Below are 16099 nucleotides of genomic sequence, written 5' to 3'. Positions count from 1 at the left end.
CCTTGTGGTTTTCCAAGGGAGAGTCTCTGGGTCACTGCATTGTTTGTATACAAGAAACGTCACAGTGCGTAAAACGGTCTCCACCTCCCTCCCTCCATCCATCTAAGCCACTCCTCCTCTCCCTGCTACTCTCTCTCTCTGCCTCCCCCTCTTCCCTCCTTCCTCTGTAGCTGATGCAATGCTCATCTTTATAAAAGGGTGAGTCCCCACCCCTCCTCCAGCAGAACAGGGTTTTCTCTCTTCGAGCGCATCGCATCTCTGGGAATTTGTTTTAATTCGTAAAAACGTAAATTCTTCTGATTTTACGCGTTTTATTCCAAGTGTCTTCTATTGTCTCTCGACTTGAAGTGTTTCTGCTGGTGTTTTGACTCTGATCGTGTCTGTATTCCGCTCATTTATTTCCCGATTTATTCATTTAATATATTCCATTTTAAAATACACTCAAGGATCCATTTTTTTGTGAATAAATCGTCCGGACATTTGCTGCTCCTTTTTTTGTGCTGAAAGGATTTTACAGGCATCCTGCCACATCTTCACAAGGTAAGCCGGCGTTTCATCATTCACCGACTGTCTGTCTGTCACAGAATTGCCGGATGTTGGCGGTTCACTGTTTGAAAGATATTTATAAACTCCGATTTTACGCGCATTTTTTGTTTGTTTTCTTTTTAAATAATCACCTCACTATCTGGCTTTTATTCGTATTTGAAATCGACGCGTTTCGAGCTCTTTCAGGCTAATAAATCAGTAATAAAACCATTTCCTGTCATAATAGCTGCGTTGATTTCCCTCTAAAGAAATAGAAAGTCCCTTTCTTAGAGGCCTGAGGCTGTTATTTGTTAGCAGGTCAGCCCTGGCCCAAAATAAATAAATAATGAAGCGGTGTGACAGTGATGCTGCAGTGCTGGGCTCGTGTCTGGAGGCGGCACAGGTACTTAAAAGCAAGCTGTGTGAAAAGGAAACATTGTCAATCTGAAATTTTTGTGGAATCTGAAAAAGTCTCTAATCACGAATTGAGGATGAATCACACCGCCAGCCTCTGCGCAAAATGGAGAGGCCATAAAAAGCCAACACGTGCCATTGTTTCCATCGGAGCCGGCCAAGGATATAATGTCATTATACAGATCTGGGGTGACGCCTTTTGCGTTCTGTGTGGATCTCCACGTGCGCACTGTTTAGTCAAGAAAAAAATATGATTTTAAATCAGAATGACAAATTTAGATATAAAAATGCTGCTACATCATTCTGATTTATTGATCATTACAGACAGCTCTGGGTGAGGATAAAGATGCGGACACACCCTGTTGTCAGTCCACAGTCCACTTTTCAAATAATTTCGGAGGGAAATGTGCCCAAAGTCAGCGCCGCGTACTGCGGCTTTTTTTTTTTTTTTTTGTCATTCAGCGTCTATGAAGCGGGTCTGAGGTGATGTCGGGTGGACTCGGATGCCGGTCTGGTATTTTTCCACTGCCGGTGCGTCAGCCCCCTCCCTCCCCTGTCTTCCTCCTCCTCCCTCCAAAGAAAAGTCACATGATCTGAGATTCATGAGCTGCGGCGCGCGCCCCGCTCACTATAATATTGATTATTCTGAGGGGAGCGTGAGCGCGCACGAGAAATAAAAAAAAAAGAAGGCTGTGGCGCAGGCAGCTGAAATTGGTAAAAATGGGTTTTTTCTGCTTTGAAATGAACAGAATGAAACAACCTACTGCCAAAACTGAGATGAGCCGTTTCAACATCTCTCCTGAGGAAGACAGCAGCAGCTCCAACAGCAACGACTACACCTACCAGGACTGTCCCAAGAAGGTCCCACTGGGCGGGTGAGATTGACTTTAAAATATACTATATATATTAATTACCCTTATTTTGAAATGGCACATTCTGTATATGCATATTTCTAAATTCCCTTTTTTACTCTCTTTTAAAGACAATACTCTGATATAGATGCAGAGAGTCACACATTCCTCCCTGAACACAACCTGGGCAAGAAGAAGTATGAAACAGAATATGTAAGAGCTTCTCTAATCCCTCAAAATATTTATCTATTATTTATTTATTTATTTTATTATATTATCTCTTTTTTATTATCTGCCATTTTTTTGCCAGTTTTCTAACTGCAAATCTTTAATTTCCCTACAGCACCAGGGCAATGCTTCCTTTGGCATGTCCGTCTTCAACCTGGGCAACGCCATCATGGGCAGTGGCATCCTGGGTCTGTCCTATGCTATGGCCAACACTGGCATCGCCCTGTTTGTGTAAGTTTTTGTTCATATAACACTGTAAAAAATAATGGTTTAACTTTTAAAAAACGTTTGTAAATTTTCAAAGTTGACTGAATTTGAGTGGACAAGTCAGATCATTACAAAATTACCTCAATTTGTCTTCGCAAATTCAGTCAAATTAAAAGATGTAAGGCAGCCTGGATACTGACTTTTTCAAGTTAAAACAAATTGTTTATTTTCACAGTGTATTGTATTCACTTTAAAATGGACGGTTAAAAAAATGGTGACTTGACAGCAAAAACAAAAACACAAATCACCTTCAGCTATAAAAAAAACAGTGGGCAAAACTTGAGGTAACAACACAGGTAGAAAAGAGGTTAATGTGCAAACTAAAGGAAAACCACAAGAATAAGCGGGCACAGTTTTGTTTCATGACCTGGATCTAGCTGAGGGGAGCAGGTGTGGTTTTGTCTGTTTCGTCAAGGTTGCAGGTCAGGATGTTCTGAGCCGCAGCAGGGCTTGTGTGTGTGTGTTTACTCTGCAGCCGATCCACCCCAAGCAACTTTTTTTAAAAAGTAGGTTTAAAAGTTGGTAAAAATGGTCATTGCTGCAGTATATTTATTCACTATCATGTTTATAGTGGATAGAAATGAGAAGTGTTCATTTTTTGTGGGAAAAAGGGAAGGTTCTCCTTAAGGCAGTAGTTTGTGAGAGCTCCCCCTATTGGCCATCCAGAGAAGTTGCCTGCAAATTTTGCAGTGTATGTGAAGAATTGTAAGGTGTTTCTACAATAGTTGTCATCTTGATTACTTCATGTTTTTTTTATTAGTGTCAGTTCGTATTAGTGTCTGCATCTCTGAGCCTGGTTTCCTTTTTCTGAGACACAAGCTGAAGCTGAATATATGAATTAGCAGTAGGTAACTAGATTACTTTGGTCAAGAATTTAGGTTTTGTTTCAACATTTGGGGGGGCACATGAATTTGGGGCTCCTCTCCTGGGAAACTGTAAGCATCTAAAACTTAATTTAGTGTATTCTGGTTAATTTTTAGACACCAATTTTGCCTTTTTTTGACACATCTATTTATGGTGTAAATGTCTTAAATTTCGTCAAAACAGAAGCATATTTCATATTTTTAACTACTGAAGGGCATGTGTCCCCTGTTTCCCCCCAAAATCTACGCCAGTGACTTAAAGTCCCACTAACTGGTAGTTGTATGTCAGTTTACAAACACAGGGAGTGGCAGCAGAAGCAGCTTAGCTGAGCTAATCCTGAGTTATCAGCAAGCCAATGTACGCCCCCAGGACATCATGAATGGAGCATGTGTGGCTAACTGCCAGCCTGCAGCTGACCAATCAGAGCCTTACAACTGCAGGAAGTTACAAAACCTCTTTACTATTGGAAGGCCACCTGCCTGAATTTCGAAACACTGTCTGGTGCTCTTCTCATCAGCACTCACAAGTTAAGTGAGCCAAGTAAGCTCTGGCAGAAAAAAACTGACTGACAAACTGAGAAAATAGGTCATCCAAAGCATATATTTGTTAAGTCGCAGCATTTCAAGTGATAAGATAGGAGACATGATGTCAGCAATAGGGAGGCTGGGAGCGGTCAGTCACAGGCCCAAAGCAGCTGGACAGTCACATGCCCCGAGGAAACACTGTCTTTACAGCCAAGGCTTCTCAAATGTCCTGGCGATTCATTTTCACCTTGACTATTAATACCCGGGTACATATCGCTGGCTCTGCAGCAACCCAAGGGTGCTAAGAGGATCCCGTGCAGGGAAACCTTAGTCCTTTGCAACCCTGCTGATGCTGCTCGTGCCTCAGAGAGCCTGCAGACTGATGCTGCATTCAAGGGTTTTGCTGATCAGGCCAAGAAAATGCAAATTTTTGTAACACCAGGGTCAAAATTCTCTCATTGCTGACATTTTCTTTAAAGCAGAAAATCTACAGAGGTCAAACTGTAACAATGAGTTTCGGTATCAAAAATGTGGAAATTTTCTGCACTTCCAGCAGAGGAAGGTCTGAACTCCACGTTAACTAAATGTCAATGTTTGTTTACTGCTGCCACAAAAATACGTTAGACATTGAATTTGCCTTTAAAGCTCCATGTTCAATAGAAGTGTTCTTCCTAAAGATTAGCAGTAACAGCGAAATGATTCAGCACCAATCCGGAGCATTTTGCCTTCTGATTTCTGTGTTCCTGAGTCGATATAAAGCTAAAGATCCTTCTTGTTTGTTTACAGGATTCTTCTCGTGGCTGTCGCCATCTTCTCCTTGTATTCTGTCCACTTGCTACTGAAGACGGCTAATGAAGGAGGTGAGTCTGTGCCAAAGTAATGTGTCCAAACTTAGTTCTTAAGGTATTTTTTTGAATGCTAAATCTTCCTGTCTTTGTGTATTCCCTCTTCAAAGGTGCACTAGTGTACGAGCAGCTGGGTTACAAAGCCTTCGGGATGCCAGGGAAACTCGCAGCTTCCTGCTCCATCACCATGCAGAACATTGGAGGTGAGAGACTGACATTTTAAGAGAAAAGAAAAGTTCTTTTTGGGGGTTATGCAACTATAATTGAGCTGCTTTTCTTTATTTATCCACTCTGTGTTTATTCCACGAGCTACAACACTGTTCCTCTGTGTCTAAACTGACTGCATTGGAAAAAAATGAAGGAAAACAGAAATCTTGGCCCCATGGAAACCTTTTTTTTTCCCAGAATGCAGAGTCAGTGCCAGTAAAAACTTGAGTCATCCTGCGGGCATGTGTTGAACTCTTTTTTTTTTTTTAAATCCACTGGAACGACTCAGCCCCTCGCCAAATATATTAGACACGGCTATTTTTGTGTGGAGTTCCTCTCACTGGCATGACTTGGCGTATTTTACATGTAAATATACTAACTGCAGATTTTTGTTTTCACAGCCATGTCAAGCTACCTCTACATCGTCAAATATGAGCTGCCCATCGTTATTCAGGCTTTTATGGGAACCAGCAACGGGTGAGTGACCGCATATTTTATTAGCTTCCAAAACCAGAAAATATATTTGAACACCTGCAAGTCTCGGGAAGATGTAAACAAAAGTGTCTTTAAGGACATATGGCTTATTTGTTTTTGAAGGTGCCCTGTTGAGTTTTCTTGTAAACAGACAAAATGTATGTCCACAAAACAGGGTCCAACGCATAAAAACATTGCTCAACAATACTACCAGTGGTCAAAAAGTCCACGGTGTAGCTTTAATTTTCATCCTAATAGGATTAATCATTTAGGGCGGAGAAACTCGACTTGCTTTGCCTGTGCACTCTGTCAGGGATCCAGGGGATCATCCCCTTGCACATGATTTTGATAAAAAGGGCTCTATTTTTATTTTTATTATTTTTTTTTTTATTTATTTAGTTACATTAAAACTACAAAAAAAAATCCTAGCGTGAATCACTTTATTTTCATTGTGAATTACAAAATAGATGAGGTTCCACCTGGCACCTTATTTGGCCCACATGTCGTATGGTGAATATCACTGATTTATGTGTGCCTTCATATTTCAAATTAATAAATGTTAGATGGAATAAAAAGTAAAAAGCATGAAAAGACATGGGTAGATTAAAAAATCATCCATTATGTTTAATAAAAACACAAGAAAAAAAATATATGTATATCATTGGTAACAAATTGTGTTTTATGACCCTCTAATGGAGGTTTGATCTCTCCAAAAAGTCTGAACAGATTTCCAAAAAACCAGTAAGTTGATAAGCGAGATCGGCTTTTGGCCAAGAACCATTTGGATAGATTTTGGTAGCGTTTCAAGACCTGACCAGCAGTTTTACTGACCTATTTATCGAATGTCAATAGAAGACATGCTGAAAAGGGGCATTTGCAAGGTCATGATTCCAAGTAATTGTTGAAAGTACTGATGAGTTGGCAATCAGTGTGTTCTAGATCAAACAAGCACACACAAACACACACACAAAATTTTTTAAATGAGGTGTTTAAGAAGCAGGAATGCCTGGCAGAAGCACTCAAGGTGAAGTGGCACATCCAGCAAAATGGCTGCTGGTTGTTTTTGAAGTGCTGAGTGTCGGAGAAAGGGAAGCAGTATCTTTGTGCCTTTGTCGGAGGAGAGGGAGGGGAGGAGGGGGTCTGGACGTTTTTAAAGGGACGGACAGTGCTCAGTCTATCCGAGCAGCCCTTCAAAGAGCCCTTTTAGAAGATGCAGCCGGTGCCGCATCGAGACAGAGCGCGGCATGAGCTCACTGCGACCTCGCTTCAAGTTTAAAAAATTGATGTGGTCGGGCTCCTAAGTGCTGCTTTGTTAAATCTATTTCTGGGAGCGATGCAGTCATCCTGCGCAGGCCAGTTTGTGTCAGCTGACATGCAGATGTTGGAGAGGTTTGATCAGGCCTGAAGATGTAAGAGGGAGTTCTGACAGAGAGCTGGATTTAATGCGATGTTTTCTGCACAGAGTCGTTGAGTTTAGTGCTAATTAGGTTACTTTTGGTGCTGGTTACAGCTTGGAGAAGATGACTGCATATGTGATCAAAGCTACTATATATACATATATCCTGTATAGCCTTAAATAAGCCTGAAACAAAGACAAAGTCTACATGTCAGAAACACTGGTGTATAAATAAGATGACAAAAACGGAACTTATTTTGTAATCTTTTCTACTGCCAACAATCCCATAATGACATAAAATAGAAGTGCTATATAAAGAGAATATTTTTGATGATACTTTGAAGCTCTGAAGTTGATCCAAAGTTTAAAATTAAAAGAGGATGCACGGAAAAATCAGTGTCAAAGTTTATGATTACATAGTAAGGAAAAAAAGTTAGTATACGTTTTACAGCAGATTTTAAAATATTTCAACTGTTCTGAACTATGTAAAATGTATCAATTTGGAAAAATGATGATTTAAACAGTATCACTCACTTGTTCTTGTTCTGTCCTGCTGTTTCAGTGAATGGTACACTAACGGTGACTACCTGGTACTGCTGGTGACATTCTTCATTATCCTGCCCCTGTCACTGCTCAGGAACTTGGGTAAGCATTGTGTGTGTACGTATGTGTCTTTGTTGTAAAATCGGATGCATTGCTACATAGGATTCATGACGCACTTGCATGTGTTCAAGTGCAACGTCATGAATGGAGAACAAAAGAGCATTCTGCAGCTTTAAAATAGAAACAGTAACTCATGTTTCTGTTTTGCCTCCACCCGCAGGTTACCTTGGTTACACCAGTGGTCTGTCTCTGCTCTGTATGGTGTTCTTTCTGATTGTGGTGAGTAAAACCCACCTGTTTCCTCATTCCTTATACACACACACATGCGTATTTCCTGCACATCCCCTTTGGCACACGAGGTAGCTTATTGTGCCAGATAAGTCTTAGTCAGAAAACTGTTTTCAATTTTTCCATGATATCTATTCCCCTCTTTTTCCAAGTAAATTTACTATTGAGAAATACTGGAGTCACAAAGCACTTAGAGGTAACAACATAAATAGTCAGACTGAAATGTGGCTGCTATGTTGTTATCTTTTCAGATATGTTTCAAGATACTGACTGTTTTGTTTCTCACTTTAGTTAGGTTTCAGTGGGGTTTTTGTTCCCCATAATGAGCTAAAAGCAGTTTCGAAGGCTTTTCAATGAGAAATGATACACATTTGAAAGGTCTGTTGTTTATCAGCCCAAAATATTGGCTAATTTTGCCAAAATATACTGTCTCATCCTCCAGGTGATCATCAAGAAGTTCCAGATCCCATGCCCTCTCCCTGAGGACGTCAACGCTCTGAACGAAACAATTAGCAAAGTGCTGAACACCACCCTGTCCCACCTGAACACCACCGCCGTGGACTACAGCGACGATGCTTGCACGCCAAAATACTTTGTTTTCAACTCTCAGGTAAAGCTCTTCAAGACATAAAACATCTGGATTGAAACTTGAACCAAAACAAAAAAGGTATGGAATATTTAGGAGTAAACTTTGAATTTGTTTTTTCAGACCGTCTACGCCGTTCCCATCCTGACCTTCGCCTTCGTGTGCCACCCTGCCATCCTGCCCATGTACGAGGAGCTCAAAGAGTGAGTGCTTTTATTTCATAACCCAAACTACAAGCCACAGCTGCTTCCTTATCTTATTTAACTCTCAAGTGTTAATCTCACATTTACATGAAAACTAAAACACAATATTCTCTTGCCCAAACAGCCGTTCCCGCCAAAAGATGCAGGGCGTTGCTAATGTGTCCTTCTTGGCCATGTTCATCATGTACCTGCTGGCTGCCCTCTTCGGATATCTGACCTTCAACAGTGAGTCTCTTTGAAATAAGAAAAATGACATGCCTAAAAGTATAGGGTATAGCTACCTAGGCAATCAAGCCCCCACCCCCCAAAAATGATCCGTTTCCTTTGCATTTAGAACTAATGAGCAAATACAAATAAACAACTTGATTATCGATTAATAATAAATAACAATCAAGAAAAGAATACCGTACATTTGAATTTGATCTGTGGATAATTTTCCTATGTCAAAAAAGTTGCACCCTTGGCAGCTGCCTATGTTGCCATTGTATATACAGACTGTACAGTTTTAGCATGTAAAATGAATACATTTGAAAATTCATCTTCAACTTTTGAGAAAAAGCACATATGGCATCAAAAATATGCCAAAGCTCTTTGGGAACAAATGATTAGAGAAAGCAAGAAAGGGTCAACGGCTCCCATGTTAGTTCATACGCGATCATTGTCCTTGATAGTAAATGTGGGAGTGGATCAATCGAACAAAGTTACAAGCTGCACCTTCCAGGTCCAATAGTTAAATAGGGAGTTTCCCACATGGAACAAAATCTGCAAGACTCAAGGCCTGTTACGCAAGAGTGTGAAAAAATGCACCTGGCACAGCTGACCATGTTCTTGTTTGTTATGGCACAAACATCTAGCTAAAGGTACAGAGATGTTCCTGGAACAAACTGGTTATACAAGAGTTTGATAGGGAAAAAAGACTTCCTCAACCGTCATGACAGGAAAGAACCTAACAAGGGGCGGTGTGAAGTTTGAGCCAGGGCAAGTAGAGATTGAGAAATCATGCTTATGTTTGTTCTTAACCAGCTTGTCTGGGTTTGCAAGCATCAGGACGCTGCAAAAAGACATTAAAATGGCGGCAACAAATGCAATACAAGTACTCAAAAAAGTTCTACGTGGTACTTGTAGAAGTCATGAATAATTGATTGTAGTTTGTGAATGAAGCCGTTTGTGCTTTAGTTCTAAAGGTTCTCTCCTGTTTTTCTTCACAGTTCACGTTGAGCCTGAGCTGCTGCACACCTACTCTAAGGTCTACAAGGCTGATGTGATCCTGCTGATCGTCCGTCTGGCTGTGCTGACCGCTGTCACCCTCACCGTCCCCGTGGTGCTCTTCCCTGTAAGTGTCAAAGAGATCCAGATGATCACATTATCACTGTGGTGTGTTTAATGGGTCACGAAGAATAACCTCTCTTTTTGCCTCTCTGCGTAGATTCGCACCTCCGTCAACCAGCTCCTGTGCGCCTCTAAGGACTTCAGCTGGATCCGCCACACCATCATCACCGTGGTCCTGCTGGGCGGCACCAACGCCCTGGTCATCTTTGTCCCCACCATCAGGGACATCTTTGGTTTCATCGGTGGGTGTCCGTGTGTTAACATGTACGATAACGCCATAGAAAGCATCTCGAATAAAAATGTGACTAAAATTCTGAATGTCTTCTCTTTGCGCAGGTGCTTCTGCTGCTGCCATGCTCATCTTCATCCTGCCCTCAGCTTTCTACATCAAACTGGTCAAGAAGGAGTCCATGAAGTCCGTGCAAAAGATCGGGGTAAGGAGTAGTTCAATTTCAATTGTCAAGCTCGGTCTTAAAATCGCTCTGAATGAACATGTGATCTAACTGTACAATGGCTCTCCTCTCCAGGCCACTGCCTTCCTCCTGTGCGGCTTCTTGGTCATGATCGGCAGCATGAGCCTCATCATCCTGGACTGGATCCACAATGCTTCAGCCAGCTCAGACGCACACACTGACGGACATTAGAGCGCCGCCTCTCCTGCTGCGTCCTGCCGAGGACGGATGAGGCTCTCGGCGCTGGACTGCTATGATCGCGCAACCAACAAAGATCGAAAACTTATTGTAAAAGAAGAAAAACACAAGAACTCACTTGATGCTCGGCTTTGACTTCCTGAGCGACAAACCATGCCATTCCAAGAGAATGTATCGAACTTTGTACAGTACGCTGTTATAGGCCACAAAGATGGTGTTTTACTTCCTTTTTTTCCTCTTTTTATTGTAACTTTTTTCATTGTTGTTTTTGCTTTTTTTATTTTCAGTGTTCTTTTGTAGTTACGGTACAGCTGAAAACAAATATTTGAAGGTGCCTCAAATAAGAGATGACATAGTCATAGAGTTCAAAGTGCAACTGACACTCAGGTACGGTATAATATGTGCGTGAGTGTGGCTGTGACCTCAGAGCTCGGCAACAACAAATCCTGCTGAGAAACATCCGTGAATCTCACAAAGATTGACGAGGCAACAGACTTGAAAGTTCATCCTCCTTAAGGACGATGAAGTTCCTTCCAACATTTGTTGTTTGTTTTTTTCCTTTTTTACTTTGCCAAAAATGTATTTGTAAAGCATCTTTGTATATTGAAAAGCACTTACTGTTCAGCACACTTGAGAAAAAAGAAAAAAAAAAAAAACAATGTAAGTTTTCACAGGCGAGGCCTACGACACCGCCTTTTCAGTATTCGTACCAAGGCCTTGTGACCTTGCTTATAGTGTCAGCTTTCCTTGTAAAACTTAATGTAAGTCAACAGAACCTGCCTTTTCAAACCCAACACTGGGAGCTGCAGAGTACCTCACTAGAGGACTCTCTCAAAACTGTATTTACTCGTTATAACCTGCTGAAGATCTTGTTGGAATAGAGCGTGCAGCGACGACACTACTGCTTTGAGACCTGGAGGCCACCCAGCCTTCAGCTCCACTCCCCATTTAGGGGAACTTAAAATGTTTTTCTTTATGGGAGAATACTTTGAATTTGACCACATGCAGTGGTTGTAATGTACCTGTTAAACTTGCAAAAAAACTTAAAAACTAGAAGTTGGGTGCGCTCTTAAACCCCGACAACCCAACAACAACAACAACAAAAAATGATGAGGAGAGCATCCATCACAATATTTGAGTGTTTTTGCGTACGGTTGCGCAGTTTTCTGCTTTCAAAATAATGTTTCACAATGACGAACTTGAAAGCTCGACGCAGACTTGTTACCCGTCGAGTCGTGAACCTGTCATCTGACGGTACACTGTGCTTCCAACACTAACTCAACACGTCACCATACTGTTATTGTCCAACATCTATTTATGGAAGACCGTGAAATCAATGTAATTTAATCTATTTTACTATATTTATATAATATTGTATGTATATATATATGTATATATATCTATTGAGTTCAACTGTATATACGCCTTGTTTTGTTTGAACTTTCTTTTTTTTACAATAATGCATTGGAGCTGTAAAACAAAAAGCTAAAAAACCCCAAGCTGGTGAATTTGTGATATTGAATTGGCTCCGATACACTGGAGCTTTAACTGTTCATCTCTATTAAGACCGACTGAATTATCCTACTGTGTTGATTCTGTGAAAACTGTTACGTGTGGACACCACTGATACAGTGGCAGCAGTCTCGTTCCCTTTTTGGCCCCTGAACACAAACCTGAATCATCAAAATGTTCTGTACGCACATCTTGGTTGGAGAGTACATCAGCCATCTCTTGACCTCAGGAGCAAAGAGGGCTTTGCCCACCAGTGTTACACTCTTGTTTCAATGAAACACTATGTATATCCTGTAAATAATGTCCAATTAAAATCAAAGATAATCTATGACATGTCCGTGTTCTTTGTGTCCTTCACTGCCATCTTCATGTGGTTTAGTTTCTTCCTGAACATACACTATAACAAACATAGTTTTTTAAAACACTGCATGTACCCACAAAAATAAACATTAAAACTTAGTAGTGAAATATGCTATAGAGAAACTTGGGGAAAAAACAGGTCTTCAACAGGGAGTCAGTGACCCCTAGGAAGTCTGCATTATTACTGCCTAAAGTGCTCCTTGATAATCATGAGCCTCAATCCGACTGCACAAAAAACCTGCAAACACCAGCTAACATCTAGCTTTGTCATGCAATGATAAAGTGTACCATCAGCATTCACACCCGGGTCAAATCACTCTGCCGTAGTCATGGATATTTGTCGCCGGTGGCTCCGATTGACATTTATGGGAACACACCCCAGTGAACACGTTATTTTCAGCACCTTAACTGGCGAGATGCAATGGCATGCCGACACTAATTACTGTCCGTGTCCACCTAAGCAGCACTCAAACATCATTCGATATTAGTCTGCAACAAGTCTATTACAAGAGAGACTAAGTGAAAGATATACAGACACACACACGCAAACAGGAAGACATACTCTACTGCTGCAGCACTGTGCACACAGCTCTGTACTGGCAATGGGAAACACTCACCTAGCACCTTTGTTTTTTCACATATTAGCCAATAAGCTTATTATAATTTCAAGTGTAAAGAAATTCTTTAAGGGACCGTTTCATAACTTTTCTAGAAAGAGACTCTGACACACTGTCTACCTCAGAAACCACCAGCAAAAGCACAAAGGATGAGGCTAACACACCTGGCCATGCTTCTGCTGCTGGTTTAGCAGCTACAGGTAAGCAAAAATAAGAGAAGACCCCAAAATATTCAGAAAAGCATCTCAAGTCTAACTCATTTTGATACTGTATATGTAATAGGGGGGCCCTGCTTTGTCTGTCTTTCAACCCAACGGTCCTTCGTCAGAAAAACATCAAAGACCCCGGTCATAAAGCATTTGTACTGCATGGAGAAGTACTTTAAAGACTAATACACTGGCCTTGGTGGTGTTTTTGTTCTGGTCAGCTTTTTGTCTGAGCAGTTTCTAACTGTAGTTTATGAGGACAGAAGTAAAAAAAACAAACAAAAAAAAAAAACGATCTGGAAGTCACTCAGTAGATTTATGCCAGGTTGAATTGTCCCCACAAACGGTTTTCTGATTTACAGTCCACCTCAGCAGCGCCACTAGGTGGCCTTTGTAATGACAAACAGTTTTTAAGGGAGAATGCTTTTTAATTCAACTTCTACCCTATTTCTTACCGTACTGCTCTGATGTGGTACACATTTTCCACCTGAAGACATACATTGGCAGTTTTATTTAATTTTAATGGCTTTGTGTGCCTTGCATTTAACTTCTACATTAATGTTATAACCTATTAAAGATACTAAATCATTTCTTTCCCTTTACTTTTCCTTAGTCAGAGTAATGACTCAGACTAAATATTTCTGTGTATAATTACTCTGTGACGTCCACAGAATCCCACAGGTAATTAAAGGCAGTGTTATCATTGTGAAGTTACATTTCTCTCTAAGAGCAGACTAACAGGATCTCAAAGATTTACCAAAGTGGTAAAATCTTGTTACTCACGTTTCTCTTGACACTGCTGCTCTCTGGTGGTCAACAGAGGACACTCCATGGCTGGAAAAAAAAGTTAATTTCACCTTTTCACACCACTTACATTAAATATTTATAAAAGACAGTATTATTTCAATTAGTGTACTTTAACATGATAATATATTTGTACAAAAATCTTACATTCAAGCCTATAATTGAGCTAAGAAGATGGTTACTGACCTTGGAAATAGTTGCTTAAAATTTTTCATCACAAGGACCATTTAGAAGCTATCCTGAGGCTTTTTATTTGTTTATTTAATTGCAGCATACCTATGAATCCTGTCAATTTGGCTTAACTCTTCATATTTTTTTACACTGGTACCTCCTTTAGAAATGCTCTTAAAGCAATGTGGTGCTTTCTCCTGTGAACCTGCACAGGTGATTTTTATTGACGACTGATTGGCCCTTTAGTCACAGACATTTGATTGACTTCTCCCTAACTCTCATGTTATCTGTGTTGGAGCGGACAAATAACACCTTCATCATAACCTTTTTCACGTGGGAAAAGCACAGGAGTAACGCACAACATAAACATGTCACTGTTCTGTTTCAGTGTCTGATGAACTCTTTGAAACCTCAGCAAGTTGGTTCGATTCCTCGCAAAAACAAAAGGGGGGAGGAAATGAGCAATTCAACAAGACATGGTCCAAAAATTAGCAAGAAATTAGAAGAAAAAAATAAATAAAATTAATTACTTGAAAATAAGGATATAAAGAGGGCAAAAACAAACAAGAGCAAGAAATAAGCAAGAAAATAGTCCCCCCAAAAATGCAGAAAATTACTTTTTTCCGTAACACATATAATTATGATAATTCTGAATATAGTTTTCTGTATTTTTATTTTCTCCTTTTTAAAAAAAAATCCAGGTCTTTTTTGTTACTTTTTGCTCATTTCTTTCAATGTTGAGGACATTCCTTGCCAAGTTGCTCCCTGCCATTTTTCACTATGTTTTTTTCCAAAAGAAATCAAACCAACCTCCTCAAGTTTTAAAGGGTTAAACAGCTGGTAAAAGGCCCTCCTTAGTCAGATTAATTGAAAACACCTGTGTGTCCTGTCCACAGTCAGGTCTGTGACTAATGACAGTGGGGTTTTTTTTAGATGTGTTGACTGAAAGCAGTAGTTTCTAACATCACACACTTTACAGTTTATGTTCAGCTCACCGTTTAGTCGTCTCACCTGCAGCTTTCCTGAGCTGGTTCCAGTCTCAGTGCTCTCATGGTGTCGGTTTCAGCCACAGCATTGAAGACTTCCAAAAACCCAACTGATGGTTACCTGCCCTGCAGACCCGCTTGTGAACATTGTGAAGCATTTAGCAAATGAAAAATCAGACAAAAAATTGCTAAAAGAGAGAAATGATAAAGACTGGACTTATACTCACCAACTGTAGAAACACAGAAGTCGAAGCTTTTGTATCTGCTGGATATGTAAATAATTTTAGTGTCTGCTAACAAGTTTGCTATATGGAAGCCCATTTCTGACAGTATGATGAAATTTAAAAAAAAAAAAAAAAGCTCCTGTAAGTGATCATTATATTGAGGAACATTGTTGAAATAATGAGGTTGTATTTCAAAATGAGTTTCATCTCAAATTGAAGCTTTGTCAAATTCACAATTTTGAGTTTATTTCAAATGACTTGATATTTTAAAATGAATAGAAGTATCTAAAAATGAGTTCTCAAATGAAAATTATGTTCTTATCTTTAAATAAGGATAGTATAATTTCTAATTATTATTAAACATTAAGTCAATATTTGAGTCATTATTTTTTTTCAATAAACTCATTTTGAAATATTAATTCTATTTTGTAATTAGTTTTGACAACATTTTTGTAATTGACCGATTCATTTTCAAATAAAAATTAATGAGTTTCTCATTATGTGAAATATTAACTCATTATTTTTGAGATACTAAATCATTATTTTAAGATACCAAATCTGAAAGACACATTTTGAGTACTTATTTCTTTAGATAAAAAGTCATTATTTTGAATTAATTAATTTGAATGTAATATTTTGGAGAAAAAAAAACTCATTTAGAGATATAGACAGAGATAAAAGACTGAGATAAAACATTTTAGCTAATCATTATTTTGTTTTTTAGAAACCAAGTCAAAGCAGGTCAATATTTATTTAATTCTCTCATTATTTTGAAAAACTCAGTCATTAGTGACTAACTTGAAGGATGTTTTGGGTCATCATACTGGCAGAAATTGGCTTCCATACATAGCAACTGATGAGAAATGTCCATGTTGTTTACATTTTGTTGCACTGCCTCCCCAAGTAACCAAGTCAGTACATTTTATTTTGCATATCTGTATCTCACTGTAATATTATAGACAAGA

At 39.6% G+C, this 16099-nt stretch overlaps 1 protein-coding gene across 1 annotated transcript; it reads left to right on the top strand.

The window, feature by feature from the left end:
• The first annotated feature begins 212 nt into the window (after positions 1 to 212).
• slc38a2 (solute carrier family 38 member 2) lies at positions 213 to 12097 on the top strand. The gene is made up of 16 exons (XM_042511028.1): positions 213 to 540; positions 1689 to 1814; positions 1922 to 2003; positions 2134 to 2249; positions 4460 to 4533; positions 4629 to 4721; positions 5127 to 5202; positions 7158 to 7240; positions 7419 to 7477; positions 7929 to 8096; positions 8196 to 8275; positions 8400 to 8500; positions 9484 to 9608; positions 9702 to 9846; positions 9941 to 10038; positions 10132 to 12097. Exons 2-16 carry the CDS (start codon positions 1690 to 1692, stop codon positions 10246 to 10248), a joined length of 1542 nt encoding a protein of 513 aa, XP_042366962.1. The 5' UTR covers positions 213 to 540; position 1689; the 3' UTR covers positions 10249 to 12097.
• The last annotated feature ends 4002 nt before the right edge of the window (positions 12098 to 16099 follow it).

This window comes from Plectropomus leopardus, chromosome 22 (genome assembly GCF_008729295.1).
Source record: "Plectropomus leopardus isolate mb chromosome 22, YSFRI_Pleo_2.0, whole genome shotgun sequence".
In the NCBI taxonomy this organism is placed as follows: domain Eukaryota; kingdom Metazoa; phylum Chordata; class Actinopteri; order Perciformes; family Serranidae; genus Plectropomus; species Plectropomus leopardus.
This window is presented reverse-complemented; position numbering and strand designations above follow the sequence as displayed.